This window comes from Fundulus heteroclitus, chromosome 5 (assembly GCF_011125445.2).
Source record: "Fundulus heteroclitus isolate FHET01 chromosome 5, MU-UCD_Fhet_4.1, whole genome shotgun sequence".
Classification (NCBI taxonomy): Eukaryota; Metazoa; Chordata; class Actinopteri; order Cyprinodontiformes; family Fundulidae; genus Fundulus; species Fundulus heteroclitus.
In genome coordinates, this window is record NC_046365.1 from 23,303,644 (window position 1) to 23,325,569 (window position 21,926).

Genomic DNA, 21,926 nt, shown 5'->3' on the forward strand with positions numbered 1-21,926 from the left:
AAAAAAAAAAAAATCTTTACAGAATATTTCCAGCATTTTGTTCTTCATCTCCTTCCTGAGCTCTTTAAGACATGGAGGACGCCTCATCTTTGCAGAGCAGAACGCCTCAGAGGTGGAGTGTGTTACATTACCTCAGGAGATTCACCTCAGCCTAAAACAAAACACCTGGAGTCACATTTACAGAAGAGAAATGATTCGTTTTGATTAGATTTAGGCCACAGTAAAAACCACTGGGTACTGCCTGGACTGGCCTCAGCCCTGACAGACACGCGACATCTGAGAGTCTTAAACAGTATGAGGCTCGATAATGAGAGGCAGGTAGGAGCGTTCAAACACACGCGCTGACCTGGATTAATTACAAACGTATAAAACCGATTCTGTTACGAATACGAACAGATGAACTGAACAATCACTCATGTGGGAAACAAAATGACGACAACATAAAACCTCAGCTTTCGGTCCAGACAACCTGATTGGAGCGAGGTGGTGGTAATGCATATTGAGTAGGGTTTTTTTTTTTTCTCTTCTTCTTTTACACAGGCCATGGTAAGCTAAACAGTTCACTAGCACACGAACACGTGGGCGTAAAGGCCGGGCGAAGTAGCGCCCCTCTGTGCTCTCCGAGGTCACCGCCGCTAGTGTTCAGTTTAGTGGATGAAGGCGTGAGGGCGGGGCACGCCTCACGTGCGCCTGACTTTCTGTCTCTTGGCCTGACGTTTGGCTTCGTCTAAAGCAGCACCGTCGGTGCTGGTCTGGGACATGCTCCTCACTCCCTGGATGCGGTTCACCAGCTGCAGCAGGAGGGGGATCACCTGCAGAACAAACAGTGATTCAGTAGATCTGCGCGATGAATTAATTCAGTTTCAATTCAATTTTATTTATATAGCGCCAATTCATGAACCATGTCATCTCAAGGCACTTTCCAAAGTCAAATTCAAATCAGATTATACAGATTGGTCAAAAAGTTTCCTATCTAAGGAAACCCAGTAGATTGCATCAAGTCCTGACAAGCAGCATTCACTCCTGAAGGAGCGTAGATCCACAGGGAGAGTCGTCTGCATTGTCCATGGCTTTGCAGCAATCCCTCATACTGAGCAAGCATGAAGCGACAGTGGGAAGAAAAACTCCCCATTAACGGGAAGGAAAAACCTCCAGCAGAACCAGGATCAGTATGAACGGTCATCTGCCTCGACCCACTGGGGTTAGAGAAGACAGAGCAGAGACACAACAAGAGAGACAAACAATCACAGAAGCACACATTGATCCAGTAATCTGTTCTACATTAGATGGTAATAGAGGATGATCTGCCTTCCCTGGATGATGTCACAGTTAACAGAACATGATTACAGGGTAGTCAAGAAACAATGCACCGAAGAAAGAACCCAAAGATCGTTTTTCATGGTAATCTGATTCCAGACTGGATTTCAATCTTTGCAGTGAAAACTATTTACAAAAAAAAGGACATATAGCTCTATTGGAATATTGTTATGTAATTGGCTTAAAAACGTTGGTCAGGACAGATCATCAATTGCACGTTTGCAAGCGGCCAGACTTTCTAATTTCACCTGATCTCACTCCCTACACGGAGTCCCGGTGGATTTTAGATCTCAGCTCAAAGTACTTGTTCTCACTTTAAGGGTTCTGAATGGCCAGGCTCCTGGTTATTTTTGTCAGTTTTTAACCAAACACTTTGCTGCTTTTAACCTTCGATCCCAGAATCTCCTGGTTGTTTCTCAAACCAGGCTAAAGACTAAGTGGGGGGACAGGGCAATTTCAGTCTGTAGCTCCTACACTGATGATGATTTTATTTCATGTATAACTTAAATGTTACTTATGTTTCACAGCGTTGGGTGACTTAGTGACTGTTAAAGGCTTTTATAGGTAAACTTTACTTACTTTACTATACCATCAGAATGTTATAACTTTTAACGTGAGTTTATTACTTTTAAAATATGCCCATAATAATTATGTTATGGGCAGGGATTACAAGTAATTTTTGCATTTTTGGTGAGAACAATCAACAAATAATTTTTTATTTAGAGCACATTTCAGAAAAAAACCCTACTATGTTAAAATGCTAACTTTTCTCAAAGTAATTGATAAATTTGATAAGTCCACTCTGGAAGTTTAACTGATATTTTTCCTCCTGACAAACTTAAACGCCTTTTAGGGAAGAGCTGCTTCTTCTACAGCTCAGTCGTGGAATGGAGTAACTTGTCAAACTTTTTTTTTTTTAAACTGTACACATTTAGCTTAGAGTATAACCCTCCTTAGGAACAATCAAGAGTTAATGTTATTCCAATTTCAAAAAACATCTATAATTATTTGTTATAATTCTCTCTCTCTCTCTTTTTCCAGGATTCAGCCATATTTCTCCAGTAAAAAATGTACATTACCAAAGTTTACTATGAATTCATGGCACGTGTTTAATTTAATATTTTTGTAAATTTTGCATATTTTGTCTGTCACTTATTCCTGTTTTAAAAAAAGTGAAGAGAGGAAACAAAAAAAAATCAAAGTGGAAGGACAGGATGACAAGCACACAAGGAAGGAAGAGATGTAGGACACAAGGAAGAAAGGAAAGAAACACTCTAGGAGAGAAGGGAAGGACATGAGGACGGAGGGAGGTACAAAAGGGTGAAGGAAAGGACACAATGAAAGAAGGAAGGACAAAGCAAAGAAGAGACAGGGGGAAAAGGACAGGAGGAACAAAAAAAGAAGACTGGGAGGAAAGAAAGAGAGGAAGGGAAGAAGGTAGGACATTAGGGCAGAAGAAAGGAAAGAAAAATGGAAAGATATGTAGGTAGGAGACGAGGAGGGAAGAAAGGGTAGAAACTAAGAAGAAAGAAAGGAAACGAGGTGGTAAGGATGAAGACATTAGGTAAGCAGGAAGAAAAAAAACCCATTAAGGATTTAATGGTGGAAAGAAGGACAACATTTAGAAAATTAGAATAAAGTCAGAATTTTTTTTTATGCCATATGCTTTTTTTTTTTTCTTTTTCCATTTGTTAAAACCTGAAAAATACTGGAATCAAACTCCAGACTTTATAGGAGTCATGTTTTTTCTGGATCCTCGCTATTTTTGCTCAACTCTTTATTTAGAGTTGATGTTAATAGCTTTTTTTTTCTCCTTCGCTGTGTTTTTATCCTCTGTGACGATACCTGACCGTGGCCAGAAAGTGCCGACGTTGCTCTCTTCTGTGCCGTCGCCCAATAAACCGAATTCAACACAAGGTTCAGAAATCTAAAAGCGAAGAAAGAAGGATCGGGTTAGGGTGGACGGGTACCTTTTCGTGGTTGTACGCCGCCAACAGCAGGAGCAACGTGAGAGGCAGAGCGATGTAGGAGCCCTGTGCCACATCCTGGTCGGGCACTTTACGCTGCGGGAAACGTGGCAAATGGAAACGGGTTACATGTCAAACATCGCGACGACGCCGGGTAAAAGTCAGGTCTTGTTTCTCCGTTTCTTACAGCGGGGTTGAAGGGGAGGGTGATGTGCTTGTGGTATCCAGCGGAGGTGAAGGAGACCTGAGGCAGAGTGAAATCGTACTGGGAGCGGGACAGGGTGGAGTACAGCATGAGCACGTAGCTCTACAGGAAACAAGAGCAGAGACAGGTTGTTCAGATTACAGACCGCATGACGCAAGCGTGCACGCACTGGGTAAATGTGATGCTTTCATGCTGAGGTACTCGCCAATACCTCGCCGTCCCTATCCAGAGGGGGGAAGTGGAAGAAGAGGGACTGTCCCAGAGAGACGGTGTTGATCGGATTGTCCAGATTGTCGCTCTTGTAAAGTTTCACCTGGAGACGAAGGAGATCATTCGTTGTTGTGGCCTTTTATTCTACACCAGAAAAGCAACATTTGGTGAAAACCAATCGGTTTTCTTAAACCGGTTGGTCTCCTGGCACACGCCCGATATTTCAACTTATGCCACAAAGCTTCAGTAAAGTTAGGGTTGGTGCTCTGGGAAGGCCATATCTGGAAGCCGACCAAAAGTCAGCTTTCATCTGTGTTTCGGCATCAATATTCCTGTTGGAACATCCATCCCTGCCCAAGTTACAGCCATCTCACCTAAACTGTTATTCTCAGATGTCTAAACTCCTTCTAGAGAAAGGTTTTCTGATCACACTGGTTATACCAACAGGACACTGATCCAAAACAGGAAAGAATAAAATCAGGCTAATATTATGCTTCCTGGATAAAGCACCAACCTCAACTCTACTGGAGGTTTCTGGACTAGACTTAAAAGTGGAGGATTTAAAGAAGATATTAAAAAAAAATCCCATTATTTCTGATAAGGAGGGTCAAATATCCCGTCATTTGTATGACAGGAGGAGTTTAATGGTTACTAAAAAGCATAAGGTTTATCTGCCTCGACTGCAATTTAAGTTTAAATTGGAGCCTGGATGCACATTATTGTACATTACCAGCCATCCAGGACGTGAAAATCCAAAATACGGCTAGACTTACAGAGGAGAAATGGCCTAACTGTCTTCTTTTAAAGTTACAGGCGTAGCTTGTATGTAAAGTTCTGACACGGTCTGAGTTTGTGAAAACACAAAACGAGCTCAAACTTATGCAGCCAACTCTTGGTGTAAAAATAAAATCATTGACACTGTATGTTTCAACCTCTCACCCCCTAAAAAAGGGTTAAAAAGGCATTATCAAAAACCCAGAAATTGATTTGACAGTCATGTCAATGACTGAAAACGTAAGAGCAGGAAGACAGAGCAAACGTCGCGGGTCGTACCGAGAGTGTTGGGAGATGCTCGGGGGAGGTGATGATGTTGCCGCTGAGGTCGAACTGATTGATCTGTCTGAAGGCGATGATGATGACCCCGTCGATGTCGCTGCTGCCGACCTGATAGGAAACTCACAGCTTAATGTAACAACACAACCTCTGCTGGCTTTTAAAAAATAAAATAAAAAAATCAGGACAAGACAAAAGTGAACTGAGGAGAACCTTTTGTTAAAAGTCACATGGTAAGATAATAACAGAATTTAAAGGGGGGGGGGAAATAAGGCATCTCCTGCCTCGCGAGAGAGATTAGGCGGACTGCGGCTTTTCAGACGAGATGAAATTATGAAACGAGAGGTTAGAATTTGGTTGGGGAGCGGATTAGCGTCGCTTTTGTTCGCCCTACAGAAAAGGGCCCATGTGATAAAGCTGATATAAGTCAATCACAGGGTTCTCACAGTTATTCAACAATTCAATTACCTAAGTTTTCCATACCTTTCTCTAACTTTCTTTGTATAGCGGGGATTTAGCAATTACATTATTACATTTAAAAAGAAGTCTTACATGAGTTTATCTCAACCCTGAAAAGTCTGAGAACTTTAAGGTGGAAACAGAGAGTAATAAAATCTTTGACCTACAGTCTACGACGCCGTCTGGGATGAAAACACTTTAAACATAAAAAGAAACTTGAAAACCTGCAACAGTAAACTTACTCTGGCTGCTGCTAAAGCACTCAGATAACCGAGAGCCACTTTTGACGAGCCTGCAGACTCGACCTGAATTAGGAGCTAAAGATCTTTCTACATTGCGCCTCATACAAACAGACAAACCTCTATCTGAATTAGGAGTAAGACACTAGACGTTATCAGTCTTTACATTATAAACAAACAGCTTAAACTGGACAATAATCACATCCTCTGCCCCAAAGACGGAGCATTTCTCAAGCAGAAAGCTGCAATGTAAAACAAATGCTGCCATCTTAGAACCAGTCTTAATTCATGTTAGTCACAGTTTTAAAAATCCTACATTTCACTAGTCCTAAAGAGGATAAAAAAAAAAAAAATGTCCATATCAGAAACCAAAACAACAGGAAGGTTTTATTAGAGTACTGAGCAGCTGTTGGTGTGAAGCATCTGTCTCGAGGGTCAGTGAACTTCAGCCAATGAGGTGAAGTGTTTTAAATTAATAAACAACCAATCAGCAGGCTTTAATTTATTGTAATCACTAAAATATCTGTGATCATAAAGACAAGGTTCTCTCTCTCTCTCTCTCCCTCTATAAACAGTGAAAATGGCGTAAATCTTGTGTTTAAAATGTCAAACAAGATTAGAATAAACAGGAAACAAGCTGAAATAGGAAAACAGCTCAATTATGACTAAAACGCCAACGCAGACACAATCTGTTTCTGTTTCACACCTTTTTTTTTATTTAATAATACAGTCTAACATGTCTGTGTAGTTTATAAATGACATATTTCTTAACGACATGCATAATTTATGAGTTTATCGGCTTTAAAAAATGCATTTGTTTGAATATGAACTTTTCCGCCACAAATGAAAGAGCTGGCAGCCCCTTAAAACATGCAGGCAACAGCGTAAAAAAAAAATCAAACGTGGGTCTAAATATCTGCTAAAACTTATCACTGGAAAGCGGAGAAAAACAAAGGAAAATCGGTGTGTATTTGTCTTTTAATGTCCACAGTTATTGCGTCCTCTTTCATTTAACAGTGAATGGGAACACATCTGCTACTCTACATCACTTCTAGTCAAAAGGAGACTTTGGTGCGCCCAAATCTCCTTTAAATTAGTTAGTTAAACTTGGCTAAATAAAGCAAGCGTTTTCAAATAAAGAGTGACCTTAATCCCCTTTTAATTGTCGAGAATAGACTAGATTTTTTTTTAAACAAGCCTGCTGGATGCCTTTCTTATAATAAAGCTGACATTTAGCTGACCCTAAACCCTTGAAAATTTTGAGTCTACAATAATTGTCGCATCTTTCTCTTGCAAAAAAAAAAAAATAATAATAATCTGGCTACTTTGTTTGTTTGGGTAAAATATAGCATCCATAATTTATTGTTCAGCAGGTTAAGAAATGTAATAAATCACCATATCTTGGGACTTTATTACATATTCTAATGTTTTTTTTGCCCCACAAACACTTTAAGCTTGAGAAAAAAGGTTTGGAGACCACTGCTCTAAACCATTTTGGGCTTTAAAAACTTTTATAACTATAGCACTAAAAAAAAAAAAACATTTATTTGCCATTTTTTTTTAAACTGTAGGTCAAACAGAGCGGCGCAATGGCTGGATTTGTACGTGACTAAAATAACGCAGCAGAGTGCCGCACACGCAGCAGTTTGGAGGAAAATGTTGTGACCCTTAAAACGTTGAAGAAAATAAAAACGGTAAAGTCCTAAAAATCATATGTTGACTAACTATTAATGCTGACGGATAAAGGTTAAAATCATCAATTACTTCAACCTAATTACTTCAAATAAATTATGGCGGTAATCCAGCAGGCCTGTTATGTACGAACAAGCCTCACCTTTTTTATTTTTGAGATAATCAAACAATTGAAAGCAACTAAAGTGAGATTTTTCCAGACACAGTGCTTTTTCAGGCTGGTTTTTTTTGGGCTTATTGCCAAATATGGTTGCATGACATCAAGAGATAATGCATTTTTTTCAAAATTTTTAAATGCTGCATTGACAACACGAGCTCTGATTAACCCGTATTTTGCACAAGTAACAGCTAAGTATGACTGACAACGCATCTGAATCCAGCTGCATGTACTGTCAGGGCTGCAGCTAACGTGTGCAGATCTGTTTATGACGCGTATATATATCATTCAGCAATGAAAAAAAATTGCCTGTTTATCCTGGATGCTGCCACCTTGCCACCTACCTCTATGGCTCTGTGTTGAGGCAACGCCCTCTCTATGTGGTCATTGCCCTCAGCCCGAAGCTGGATCCGGTATTTGCAGCCCGGCTGAAAGAAAACAACACAAACGTTTAGTCATGCGAGGTGTTGAACAAAAACGGCCTAAAAGCTTACGTATGGATAAAATACAGCAGTCGAGCGTTTCAATTTGAGCCGGCCCCTTTTATGCCTGGCTCAAATGCCACCTACGCATTATGTTTAGCGAGGTCAGACCTCAGTGTTTTTGCGCCGGGAGGATGTGTTAATACAAAATTGCCCCCCCTGAGGTGTCAAATGCGCTCTCACCAGCAGACCCCTGAGCCGGAATCGACCCTCCTCGTCGGTGACGGTGTCCTCGCTGTAGAGGCTGCAGTCTCCCTGACCCACCGCCTCCACGGCCACGTCTCTCTCCGCGTCGCCGCTCAGGGACTGCACCGCTCCGTAGCAGCTGTGGACAAAAGCACAGCTAGGAACGTGGAGAACGGGCAGCTTGGCGACACGCTGAAAAGGCCGACGGATCACAGCGTCGTGGGAAAGTATTCACACCCCTTGACGTACGCGTTTGGACATGTCACCAACACACACGCTTGTTTATTCACTATTTTGTGATAATAAAAATAATAATTGAATAATAATTGAACTTTATTGATCTCACAATGGAGAAATTCACTTCTGCATCTTAACCCATCCCCTTGGGGAGCAATTGGGGGTTAAGGGTCTTGCTCAGGGACCCAGAATGGCAGCTTGTGGGAGTTGAACTCAAAACCTCTGGGAACAAAGCTCTGTGCTCTAACCACTAGGCCACCGCTCCCCATAAACCAGGACAAAGTAGGGAACATTGTAAAGTGGTAGGAAAATTGGGTTTAAAATATTTCTACCAGTAAAAATCTACAAAGTGCGGTGTGCGCTTGTAGTCAGTGCACCTTGCATTGCAATCACAGCTGCGGGTCTTTTGGGATTTGCTTGCAACAGCTTTGCTGATGAGGAAATTAAATCTTTTCCCCATTCTGTTTTTTTTTTTTTAATAATCCAAAGTAGCTTAGTGTCAGATTGAATGTGCAAAAAATAAAATGTGAACATCAAGTTTTGAGACAAACCAATCTGGGTTTCAATCTGGACTTGGACTGGGTCATTCTAGGGCAGGAATACGTTTGGCTCTAAAACGTTCAATTCTAGCTCCGGCTGTCCCACTGGAAGGTTTATGAGAACCTTTAAAGGGGACATATGGTTTTCCTTGTCCTCCTTTTACAAAGGGCAGATTAGTGGAGAGAAAGATTGAAAATCATCCTTTCCTCAGATTCTCCAGAGTTAGCATGGGGCCTCTTGGCTGCTTTTCCTAAGGGCGCTCTCTTTTCTCAGCCTGTCAGCTCAGGTAGACGGCCACGTCGGTAGGTTCTGCAGCTGAGCCGTAGTCTTTATCCTCTCAGATGATTGTCCTGTTGGATCCTAAAAGCTCGGGGTTTAGTTTCATGATCTAACTTCAATTTTAACTTCTCCACAGAAGTTTAAATTTTTTTTATGTTGTTTGTTCACTGATGCTCTCTAACAAACAAACCTCTGAGTCCGGATTCATACGGAGACGAAATCAACACAGTATGACTCGGTTTACTAATGCAGATTTATTTAGACTGGACTTTATTTAGGGGCATCAGAGTAAAAGGGGTTCGATATTAAATGTTCATCACGTAGCACTACATTCTCTTGGTCCATCACACAAGATCCAAACGTAATACACTGAATTAACATGATAAATGTATGAGTTTTTCTTCCCTGCTCTGTAAAAATAAAAGCGGTGCGTACCTGTAAGCAGTCTTGATGCCCGTTATGTCGATGCTCAGGTTTTGACCCTCCTCCACTGTGATCATCTGAGACGCCGGCTCAAAGCGGAACTCCTTCATCATCGGCTTGAAGTAGTACTGACCTGGGCTCTGGAGAGAAAAGCTGGGTTATTTCAAACTGAGAGGGGGAAAAAAAAAAAAAAAAGGAGACTTGACGTTAGTTCCTGAGCTGCTTTCTCACCAGGTTATTAAAGGTGAGAAGACCAGTGTCCTGAGTCAGCAGGTTGGAGCGGAAATGTCCTCCACTCAGAGACAGAAGCACGCCGGACAGCGGCTGTCTGTCATCCGTCGTTATCTGCAGGAAAGACAGAATAACAAAAATAAATACTTAAACGCTTTCATTTTTTTTAACGGGACAAAAAACGTCCCTGAAGACAAACAGACATTATGGACACTGCGCGTGCAATCAGGCTGGCTGGTGAGTTTTGTGTCACAGATGTTGTAGTTAAAGAGAGGACGTAACAAATGAGGGATAAACAAGGGCACGAAACTGTGTGTAAATGGTGTGGATCCGACGCCAAAGCAATTCATCACTTAGTCAGGAAAAGGGAGGCTGGTACTAATTTGCGCTAGATTCTCACAGACGGATCCTTTTAACACGGGCAGGCCAAAAGGACGACAGCTCGGACGGTTCCGACCGTCTGCGACCGATTTCTTTCCTCCAAATTACATATTCAGAAGAAAAAAACAGAATAAAAGCTCGTCCTTCTGACGTGTCATCTCCACTTGAAACTAGCAGGATCGGCCCAGCGTTTGTATGAAAACAGGCCGGGCGGCGGGAGCGCCAACGAGGCTCGTGTTCCTCTCGGATGTAACGGCGTTTCAGACGACGGCTCGCACGCACCTTGAAGGTGACTCCGGCCAGAGCAAACGCCTTGAAGTCTCCCGGGGTTCCCTCCACCGGCGTCAGGACGAACCCTTCCTTGCTGGCGCTGATGTCGTACAGCCGGTCGCTGTGGAGCGGGCCCACGCTGGCAGGAAAAGGAGGAGAGGGAAAGCTTTAACTCTGTAGTTGGAGTCACGACTACATAAAAAAAAAAAGGTTCCTTATTTACTGCTAGAGATCAACAGAGAAAACAGCAGAAAAGGTTTTTAAGTGAGGAAACTTCCTGCTTCATCATTTGCCAATTCAGCATTAATACAGTAAACCTGACTGACTCGGTTAATGTGTAAAAAACGTTGTTGTAAACGATTTGACAGATAACATTAAGTAAAGTGACTGTTTTTCTTGGCAAAATTGGTGGAAACCAAACAAAAACAAATGAGCTCATGTTTTTTTTTTTATGCTGAAAGCTTTTTAATATTGGATATTTAGCAACTTTCAGAGAGTTAAACTTGCTAAAACTGCTAGTTTGACAACCCTAGATGGTCAGGAATTAGAAGGATACGACCAGAACCAGTTTAGGGGAGTATCTGAGAAACCAATAGATGCCAGTCTGTGGAGGCGGCCTGAATGGGATAACGGCATCAGAAGCTGCACTCAGGTCGAGGAGGATGAGGATGGCTTGGAGGCCGGAGTCTGCTGCTAGGGATGGGTACCGAAAACGGTACTTTTATAGGCAAAGAGTGGAAAAGTAATTCATAATATCATTTCAAATTTAGATTTTAAATGCCTAGATGCATAATAAAGTGCAGGTTTGCAGGGAAGGCTGAATGTCCAGGATAAATTCCCTTCCAGGCGACAGTTTGTATCGCGTGCTTTGTAGCTTTTTCAGAGCATAGCTGAACTCCAGCTAAGCAGCAATGCACAGAACGCATTAATGAGGCCAGAACATTGCTAAAAAAAACAAAAAAAAAAACACTAAATAAGTCAATGGAAAATGCAATGCATCAGCAAACATACACGATTAAGACAGAAAACTATAATAATAGGAATTTGACCATACAAATCTGAATATACAAAAAAAAATCTGGACATATTCAAAGTGTCTGGAGCCTAAAATATGGAGGCAGACTTTTTAAAACCCTTGTAAATAAGTCCCATATTCTTTTTTTACGTTTATATTTGCCACTTTACAGCCGTCTGTGTCAGCGCTTTATAATGTTTTTATTTCAGATCCAAACGTTAACATCACACTAGGTTTGAGTTTAAACAGCTTAGGCTCAGACGTTCCTCTCTGCCATGTTTTTCCACTTCAAAAACACCAAAACTGAATAAATAACACCGCGTTTCACCTCAACGGTTCCATTAAAATTCCTCAAACATCGGAAACATGGGAGTTTATGTCCATGACTACATTATTTGATCTTCTGCCATTAACTGGATGTCTGGAATCGGGAGCATAATTCCTGCTTAATGCACGGCTGCAACATCACACGCATCCCGGGATGACAATAAACATCCAGAGGGCCCTCCATCAGAGCCGCGCACGGGGCGGAACGTCGGTGCGACTCCCGTCGGCTCTCAAGCGAGACCCAAAGGCAGCATTGGCCCCAAAAAAGTGCCGAACACCCTCGCTGAAATTTTAACGCGGCCCATTTATCTGTCTGGATGTTCATACCTGTAGGCTCCCATCTCATTAGTGGCCACAGTAATGAGCGGCGCAGAAGCTCCTCTCTCTGTGATGGATATTTCCACACCTTGGAGCTCCGGAGACACTCTGCCCTCTAAGAAGAGGCCTGCGTGCCCAACGATGTCCACCAGCCGACCCGGGCACGATTCTGTCGAGAGAGAGAGAGAGAGAGAGAGAGAGAGAGAGAGAGAGATTTTTCTCACACCGTCAATGGTTTCGACAAGCCTACTTATCCAGAATTAATGCGCATCCTAATTTTAGGCCGGTTCCGTACGTGTCTGAGTTAATTTCAGCGTGTGAGAAATCTCCTACCTCCTGTTATAGTCGCCTCCACCTCGGGCGGGTAGAAGAGCAGTTCCTTGGAGGAGGGCGTGACGGTGATCTTCTCGCCGGCCCTGCACGGCCACACAGGAAATGTTAGCCCAGTTCACCACACACCGCCGCGTTTATTTCAAGACGGCCGGTCCGGGGGTCGGTTTTAAATAGACGTCGGGGTTCCGCTTTGGTGAAATTAAGGGACGCATGTGTCATAGCGGGTGCAACAGGGAGAGAACAGCAGCTTGAGAGTTTTTTTTTTTGTTGTTGATTAGAATAGACTGTTGGCAGAGACGCATAAGGCCCGTTTACACTACACTTTTTTAACCGAGCCGAGACCAGTCTGAGCTTGGATCAGTTAACCAAGCTGAGACGACCGTTTACACACCACACTATCCCGGTTCCTTGGTTGCTCCTAGCCTCCTAGTGGCGATCTGCGGTACTACCGCTCTGGGATTGAAGGCGGGACCGAGCAAATCAAAATGGCGGCGCCCCTAACATTCAGGATGTTATGGTTAGACAGAGTCAGCTTTTGGGACGTGGATAAGACAAACGAACGTCTAATAAGGATTTACAGACGCAGGAAACAACAACAACAGACGCTGAGGTTCATCACACTGCTAAGCAGAATCATCTCTGGAAATCGTGTGGCACGGTAAGGAAGCTAGTATTATTATGAATGTCTGAATGTCCGGTTAGGGTTAGCGCGGTCCGGTTCAGTCTGCTGACCGTTTACACACAAGAGTTATCTCGGTTACCGAGCTCGGACTGGTCTCGGCCCGGTTAAAAAAGTGTAGTGTAAACGGGCCTATACTTTCAAAATATGGATCACTGCACACTGAGTGAAGCTGAATGTGAGAGATCATTGAAAAAAAAAAAAAAATCAAATCTAGATGCAGAAACTTGTCAGCGAAAAATAAAATATGTACCTTTCCTCAGATTTTGTAAGATTTAGTTAGAGACTCTGTCTTTAAGCGTTTTGCATACTTTGGATTTCAGATTGATGTAAAGTTTCCACCTGCACAGGGTTCCTACAGCACAAGGCAAGTTAAATTCAAGACTTTTTAAGACTTTTTAACAACTACTGAACTGAATTCACAAACTTTGTTTTGTTCCTTACTAACATAAACTATAAATCAGTTTTAAAAACCACAACATAACCAGTGCCAACTCTTTTTAACAGCTATAGTCCGGCTGCAACAGTTTTTTTTGGTTCCGCTATCGGGACGGAACCAATAATGGTTACATTGAGCCATTCAGTAAATTTAAAAAAATATAATTGTGTCAATTATTTTACTGTTTGGTAAGGATTACAAAAATAAAATCCTATTTATGACATGGTAACAATTTTAAGACCTAAGAAAGATTGATTTAAGACATTTTAATGCTAATTAAGGCCTTAGTTTTATATTATAGAATTCAATGCCTTTTAAGACTTTTTAAGGATCCGCAGGAACCCTGCTGCAGAGTCTGGATTCTCTCAGAATGTGTAGCTAACACCACCCTGGGCCTTGTCACAGTTGTACATCAATCTCTGGTCACATATTAACAAAATGCACGTTAAAACATCAAGATTTCCCAGTCAACGGAAACAAGAAAAGAAGAAGAACCAAAGCGAAACGCGATGTGAATCCAAAAATCACCGGCAGAACGGTTAAATCCGCCCCAAACTCAAAGCGCAACAAACCTGGCCCAGTAGGAGAACTCGTAGTGGAACGGGCCCGTCAGTTCGTCGGCCTTCTCCTGCATGGGGGGGCTGTCGTCTCTGCTGCCCCCCTGCTCCTCGGCCGCTCGCCGCTCTCGTTCCTGCTGCCGCAGCTGGATCTCCTGCAGCTGCTGCTCCAGCCTCTGCTCCTCCAGGCTGCGCAGGGGGCCCAGCACCAGCGCCGGCTCGCTCTCGATGGACGATCTGAGTGGGGGGATGGGGAGGGGAGGATCGTTAGTGGACGGAGACGCAGAGATAGAGGCGAGCAAACCGAGGCCGAAGCGCCATTTACTTAATGGTGACGGTGACGTCCAGCATCTTGTCCGTGGTGATGAGGCCGGTCATGTGGTGGCGCACGGCGGTGAGGGTCAGGATGCTGGGCGCCGAGCTGTTGCACACGGAGCGAGAAACGTGGGCGGGGCGTTCGGATGCAAAGGAAACTTGGAGCAGCGTGTCTTTACTTACGTATCGTAGGTGTAGAAGTCCTGCTCAAACTGATGGCAGGAGCGGGGGGTGACTTTGTAAACACCTGGACACGCCATTTTTTTAATGCAATTAATCACTTTGCTCCAGTTTTATATTTAGCTAAGCTTGACTCAAACCTTTTGGGTCACATAAACGCTGCGGCGCAACTATGCATGAGGGAAAGGTTTGCTAGGCTGGGAATTTTTTTTTTTTTTTTTTAGCGTGCTAATTAACTGAAACTGAAACTCACCGGGTTTGGAAAGGCAGAAGCGATTGACCCCTTTGGAGAGATTGTAGACGCCGACGTTCTCGGGTTTGCTGCCGTCTTGGAAGAACTCCTGCGCCGAAGCAGATCAGACGACCACCACCATTAAACGAAAACAAATAAATAAATAAAACACGAATAGAGCGTTCAGACGGCTGTATACACTGACCAAGGTGATGGCGTGGGAGAGGGAGCAGCGCAGGATGTAGCCGATCTGTCTGAACTCCACGCCCAAGACGTCCGAGTCCAGAACCTCCACTTCAAGGGATTTATGCTTCCAGCACCACTCTTCGTGAGAAATGCCCACTGGGAGCAGAAACGGAGGCAGAAAATGACTTCAATAACTATTAAAATAAAAGGTGGAGGAAAGAGGAAAAAGAAAAAAAATAAAAAGAAAAGTCCTAGGAAGTATCTTTTCTGCGCTCCCTGAAGGGGGTATTTAAGAAAAGCTTAAGAACGTTAAGTACCAGAGCAGTCTGAGCTGCCAACACCAAACACAGAACAGATACCTCAGAGATGCCGTGTGTGCAGACGGCTCGCAGGCAAATAACAGAATGTACACTGTATGCTAAACAGGATTAGGGATGTATGGAGCAGCAGAAGGCACAGCGGAGCGATAACGCGGCTGGTATTTCGAGACAGTTATGATCTAAAGGTTTTAATTACAAACCGACTTCCAAAGAATTAGCGATGGCGTTAGATTTAAACGGAGCTGCGCATAGGAGGAAGACGTGCGTTTGCAGGCGATGCCGGGCGGACGCCGTGGGAATGAGCATCTGTTCTCCTCCAAAGTAGAGGTCCATTTTCACAGAAGATATAAACACAAACATGTGAAAGAGGAAAATAATTCCCTGATCCAGAACTTTTTTTTTCTCCATGGTTGCTAAACCACAAATCAGTCGTTATCGCCCCGAGGTTACAAGCTACGGCCGCAATTAGTGCCGACCCTGTAAATCTGCAAAAAGGGAACTAAAAGTAAGAAAAACCTTCTTGAAATGAGTGTATTTGTCCTTGATTTCAGCAGGAAAATGGAATATGATTTTTGCATCTAAAATGGGAACAGTTCATCTCCATCATCTGATTTCAAGTGCGATATATCCAATTATGTTATTGTAGGGGTAAAAATACTCATTCCATTGGCAAATAATTTTATTTACCCGCTCAAATTAAGGACAAATACACTCATTCCAAGAAGATTTGACTTGATTTTAGTTCCCTTTTTGCGGTGCAGGTAGTTGCTTGTACAGAACCTGTTCGGCAACATGTATCGAGAAATAGCACCACTTCATAGATCCACAATCTAAAGAAATTCAAGAACAGATGAGAAATAAAGTCATGGACATCCATCAGTCCAGACTGAAACCCTTTGGACTCAATAGAAAAAAATATGCCGTTAAGTCCAGGACACTGAAGTTACGTCGTAGACGGGTCCTCAAGCACGATGGTGAGCCAAACTTGTAACCAAAGAAACAAAAGAGAGAAGAATGTTTAGAGTAGAGTAGACTAGGAAATCTTCAAGCCTTAAGTCCGACAGAAAATAGTTCAGCAGAGAATCAACTATTTTTTTCTTGAATAATGATTAATTTTTATAAACAACCTTTGTATTTTCCAGGCAAAACGTCGTCAAAGTTGAAGCTGAGGACGTCGATGCTGCCGGACAGAGCCACCGTCCTCCTCTCCCCCTGCCGACTCACCGGTTGGAGGGTTACAGACAGATCGTCGCAGGAAGCTGGAAGGAACCAATGACTAAAGCATGAGCCTACAGGTAGAAGCCTTCATCAGCGTACGGCTGATGAAGAACCCGTATTAAGGACGAACTGAGGAGGCGGTTACCTAGGCAGTAAACCTTTCCTGAGACAGAGGCCATGAACTGGGTGAACAGGAGGTCTGTGAGGGGGCGGTCTACGAGCGACACCTCCAGGGTCAGAGGCTGAAGAGCGAGACCTGCTTTCACCTCAGCTTCAGGGAGAGACACCTGAACACAGAAAGAAAGAAAAAAAATCCTGGCAGGTTAACCATGGTAGGTCCATATTAACAACTGTGTAATATCTGCATACGGTTTCTACGAAAGAATGAATAATACTTCCTCCAGCAAACGAGCAGGAAGTCTATTTCAGCAGCTCTTTTTTTTTGTCTCGCTTGTACACCCAACGGAGCAGACTGTTTAATGGACAACCTTGGCTTAGTTATGCTAACTGAGACGCGGCTATCCACTCCATTGTCCATTTCTTTATCTCTGATTGCACACTATTATCATCTCAGAACATCTAAATACACATTTCTGTAAATGAAGCCTCAAATCATCATTGCACAATAAGCACCTTATTATCTGTGACTCATGAAGGACAACTAGTTCATACAAACTCTTGAATCTTCATCTTTTTAATTCTTTAATCTTTTGACCTCTATAACAGGAAAGAAAAAAAAAAAAACACCGTAACCCTTGTCCATTGCCTGTTTGCTGGTTTGTCTTTTTCATGTGGCCAAAAAGAAATTTCATCATGGTAACACGGGCTGAGAATAAAGAATCTTTGATATTTTCAATAACTGCACAATATTTTCCACTAATGCTGTAAATTTGTCTTTACTGTACCGTCTCTTGTTTTTATAATTTTACTTTTGTGTGTCTTCATGCTTCTATTTCCAAACCACAGTGCTGCTGCTGCTACACCTGAGTTTCCCCACTGAGGGACAGTAATGATCATTTCTTTTCTTCTAATGGAACCATTTCTTTTCTCTTTATGATTTTCTACACATACAAAGTACTCACTTGGCTCTGCTCATTTAAAGAAAAGCCATTCTTCCCTTGTAAAAAACTTTTTTTCTTGTCTAACACTGCAGGTTGGCAAAGCTTCTACATTTCTAAGTAAATGTTTATGGGCCTCCACTGAGTTCTTTTCGCAAATTTACAACAAATGTAATAATTAAATTACCGTTTATCCGATTAAAGAGCCCCTGCAGAGCTGGTTTGATATAATTGTGAGAAATCCAAAAGTTACATAAGGCTCACTTGGACGCTGTAGTTCCCAGGTTTGGCCTGAAAGCAGAAGGCCCCCTGAGGGTCCGAATCGGTGGTCCAGCTGAGGGCCTTGTCCTGGCCCCGGTGGCTCAGAGTGACCTTGTAGCGGCCCTGCTGCTTCATGCCCTCAGGCAGGCGACTGATGGAGATCTGGCCACAAACGCTGAACCTGCGTTCGACCGACATCAGGAGTTTTAGAAGGAATCACATCCGGCGGTCTCTATTTAAATGAAGGAAGACAGCAAACTCACCCTGCTGTGATGATATCAGGGAGTTGGGGCGTATTGGGGGCGATCTTCACCGTGATTGGCTCAAAGAACATGAGCTCCTTGTTGACGCGAATGGTGTAGACGCCGGCCGTCATGTTCTCCAACCGGAAGGAGCCGTCCTCCTTGCTGACAACTGCAGGAACGACAGGAAGGAGGAGGACGCAGCCTAAGAAGGTGTTTACTACCAGAAAACTACCAGACACTACCATACCGGTGTTTTTCTTTTTATGCTGGTTCTATGAAGCCGCGGCACAGGAACCATGTGGTCAAACTGCAAATTAAGAATATCTTTTGTTTGCCTGTTGGGGAAGTTTCTTATATGGTCACCACCCAGGGCGGCACACAGTCAAGGGGTGGCACAACAGAAGAACTCAAGATGTGCCTTGAATGAGGCTTCGGATGCTTGCTATTCTAGTCCATGGAGAGTAAAATATCTTGCACAGTGTATGTTTGTAAGAAACCACGGTCACATGGTGGCTGATGGTGCAGAGGTTTGTGTCGAGGGTCACAGGCTTCTAATTTGGGACTAAACGAAGGCGTCTAAGTGGTTTGATTTACAATTATATAACTGAAACTGAATGCAAACTATTGTAATTTGGGGACGGAATCCTGAAAATCAATCCCACAGATAATCCTCTTTATAGCAAATGTTACACTTGACAAAACAAAGTCAGACCGTTTCTCCTGGAAAGTGTCAAAGGCAGAATTATCTAATGGACTACCAGACAGAGAGAGTCCGTTGGTCTCTTGGTTTCCACCGCAGCACCCAAGCTTCACATTAAACTTGGTAGCATGATGTTGGGAGGCACCTGCTCGGTTCTCGATCTAATCTGGAGGCCACTTGAAGTTTGGAGGTCTGTAGCTTTTTACCTGGTCTCCCACTTCTGTCCAGAAATGTTTTAGCCAGTGTTGTAGTACTCGAAGTCCGAGACTCGAACTCGAGTCAGAGTCATTAGCTAAATTTAGAGACTCGTGACTTGACTTGGACTTGAGCACTGATGACTCGAACTTGGACTCGTACATTCAGATCATTCTGACTCGGAAATTGAGAAAAAGACTCGACTTTTTTTTTTTTATATCATCAGGCTATAATTTTAATATGTCATTAGAATATTATTTGGTGTATGATTTTAAAATCTAAATTATTAGTGCAATGTGGTGGAGTGTGGATTTTTTTTTTAGTTTAAAAACATGTAGGCTATGCTTACTTTAGTGCGGAACTTGGACTCGACTTGATCAATAGTGACTCGACTTGGACTTGACTCGGACTCGGATTTTTTTTAATGACTTGTACTTGACTCGGATTTGAACACTGGAGACTCGAACCTGGACTCGGACTCGAGGCATAGTGACTTGACTACAACACTGGTTTTAGCTAGGCTTCCTGCAAGCCTAGCTTCTGGATTTTATACACGCGCGGCCACAAAAATCATCTGAACACAATGATTTTGAGGAGCGACACAATACCTTTGGCCATTTGGTGCAATTAAGAACTTTTCACACGTGACACAAAACGAGACGTAACGCTCCAACGCTTACCCTTGATCTGATTGTTGAGCGAGACGGCGGCGTCGGGCACGCCCTCCCCGTCGGCACTGTTGAGGACTCGGCCCGTCACAGAAAAGCCCATCACGCGGAAGATGGGCTGAACACAGAGCGACATACACAGCCTTACAGCACGTCCTTAGACACAGCATGTTAGTGTGCATAAATGTCGGTGCTGAATAAGATCTGCTGGTTTGTCTTCAACAAACACGAGGGAACAGGAGATTTCAGCTTTCAAATGTCATAGTAGTGGATTAATAACGCAAGTTCACTCTAATGTGGACTTTGGTTTATAAGATAAACCAAAGTGTTCCTTTCTCTGCCCAACTCTTATCAAATCAACCACAAAGCAAATGGAAAATGGATTCTGCGTTTGAACTTTTTACCTCGAGCTTCAAGCTGTTGTGCTCCACCTTGAAGTTCATCCTAGAGGGTGCGACATCGAAAGTGATCCTTTCTCCTCTGTAGAAAGGCACCTGGCCCGGGAGGAGGAGGACAGAAAATACACACATTAAACAGACGTTTTTATTACTTTGAAACAATCTGATCACAATGTTGGTAATGTATATTCTTTATTGTTATCATTGTTAATATTGTTCTCATAGAATGTGTGATTCTTGCTGGAGAATCAAGCTGCTAGCTCAGAGGGGTTGGGTGGTTATACAGTATAGGGAAGTATCAGAGTCTTAAAACACCTTTGGTCTTTGTTGTAAAAATTGAGCAAGTAGGATGTGGCGGCATCTAGTGGTCTAAACTGAAAACTGCAAACGTTTGAAAATACATATGGCTTAAAAATAACCCTGAAAACGACTGTACGCTTATGTGAAAAGATGTCACTACATGATGCTTTAATGGAAGCGATTAAACATTAAATCCGGGTCACATAGCATGACCCCAATGAGAAACGGTCCTGATTTTAACCTTAAAGTTAAACAGGAACATTAAGTCTATACGGTCCTGAGTTAGACCTACACATTTAGATTTAGACCAAACAAAGCTCTCCGGTCTAAAAGTGCTGAAGGCAATTAGTTTTTTTTCCCATATTATTCTTTCCTGTTAACTGTTGGGAAGCTTTATTGCCTCAAAGCATTCACTGCCATCTTGAAATCTTTCTCTTTTGTTTTTCTTACTTTCTATTTTATTTTTTACCAGCGCTGATATTATTCTGACAAAAAAAAAACGCAAAATAATTAGGCAATGTCTGCAAAAGGAATGACTTACTGCTGTGTGTATGTGCGCGAGGTTCAGCCAGCTCTTTCAATAAGAAATTTCACATGAAACAATTTCAATAAAATGTTTTAAATAACTACATTTAGTCCTTCAGGCAGGACAAAAAAAGTGTAACTCGCTCCCATGTAAAAGCATAACCCCGCTCTTAGACAAATTTGAAAAACTCCACCAAAGTGAAGTCTTTGTGAAGCCCAGCGGGTCACAGTCTTATTAGTGCTACCGAGGCAGTGGAGGACAGCATCGGTCCAACTATATAATATATTGAAATCCAGGGCGGGATCAACAACAGCTTGGGGCCTGGATGATTCATTTGCAAAGTGGAACCGGAGTGTGGTTGATCTCCTCTCTGCTCTGACTGCAGGTTTCAGGAAGAGGCAGCAGCAGTCTGCCTGTGAGACCGCACTGAGGGAGTAGGGTGCTGCCTTAAGACATTTAACTGCATTACAACTGGTGCTTTTACGAAAATTTGCCAACAGCAGGTAAAAAGTCGGCAGATTTGTTGCTAGTCACCTTTTTTTAAAAAAAGAAAAAAAAAACAGTCTGTAAAAGGGTCTGAAAAGTGCAGCAGCTACGGAGGCACAAGACAGAGCTGTTTGTTGTTGTTTTTTTTCCTCAGATGTAGCTGCTTTTATACCCCACAGTGACAGAGCTACTGACAGTTTCTCCAAATTCAATCACAAAGACTTTTAAACCAATAGCAATGCAGATTCGAAATTTAACCCAAGACCACCCTAGGAGGGCGCCATACGGGTTAATTTAGACACAAAAGCAGGATTTTAACAAATATGCACTAATTTGTCAAAATAATGACCAATATATGTAACCAGCACTATAAGACAACCATGTTAGCAGTTTATCGGCACAAAATTGTTGATTTGGGGGTGAGCTACCATTTAAAAACAGCTTCTGTAAAGTAACTTTTAAAAAGCAAAGTTTTCTTAATTTATGATTCACAATAAAAGCGTTCAGCTGACAAAAGGCCCTTTAGTAGTAAAAAGTGTATTAGTTGCAGAAGTTGCTCCCAAAAGCGTATGTTCAGGAAAATAGACCTAAAAAATATTTCCTAGTTAAGCCCTGGACTCCCATCCTGATGAATAAAAAAAT

The 21,926-nt window shown here is 42.6% G+C and overlaps 1 protein-coding gene across 1 annotated transcript in view; it reads right to left on the minus strand.

The window, feature by feature from the left end:
- Positions 1-422: 422 nt before the first annotated feature.
- Positions 423-21,926, minus strand: part of nomo (nodal modulator) — a 28,045-nt gene continuing 6,541 nt past the window's right edge. Inside the window, exons 9-31 of the mRNA XM_012870156.3 lie at positions 19,979-20,068; positions 19,587-19,692; positions 18,030-18,180; positions 17,770-17,947; positions 16,593-16,734; positions 16,357-16,488; positions 14,929-15,065; positions 14,745-14,832; positions 14,495-14,558; positions 14,322-14,417; positions 14,012-14,233; positions 12,322-12,404; positions 11,998-12,157; positions 10,341-10,467; positions 9,678-9,791; positions 9,459-9,586; positions 7,965-8,106; positions 7,644-7,727; positions 4,753-4,863; positions 3,701-3,802; positions 3,472-3,591; positions 3,288-3,380; positions 423-812 (exon numbers count right to left, since the gene is read on the minus strand). Of these exons, the coding sequence (XP_012725610.2) occupies positions 681-812; positions 3,288-3,380; positions 3,472-3,591; positions 3,701-3,802; positions 4,753-4,863; positions 7,644-7,727; positions 7,965-8,106; positions 9,459-9,586; positions 9,678-9,791; positions 10,341-10,467; positions 11,998-12,157; positions 12,322-12,404; positions 14,012-14,233; positions 14,322-14,417; positions 14,495-14,558; positions 14,745-14,832; positions 14,929-15,065; positions 16,357-16,488; positions 16,593-16,734; positions 17,770-17,947; positions 18,030-18,180; positions 19,587-19,692; positions 19,979-20,068 (2,802 nt within the window). The 3' untranslated portion in view covers positions 423-680. The remainder of the gene's footprint in view (positions 813-3,287; positions 3,381-3,471; positions 3,592-3,700; positions 3,803-4,752; positions 4,864-7,643; positions 7,728-7,964; positions 8,107-9,458; positions 9,587-9,677; positions 9,792-10,340; positions 10,468-11,997; positions 12,158-12,321; positions 12,405-14,011; positions 14,234-14,321; positions 14,418-14,494; positions 14,559-14,744; positions 14,833-14,928; positions 15,066-16,356; positions 16,489-16,592; positions 16,735-17,769; positions 17,948-18,029; positions 18,181-19,586; positions 19,693-19,978; positions 20,069-21,926) is intronic.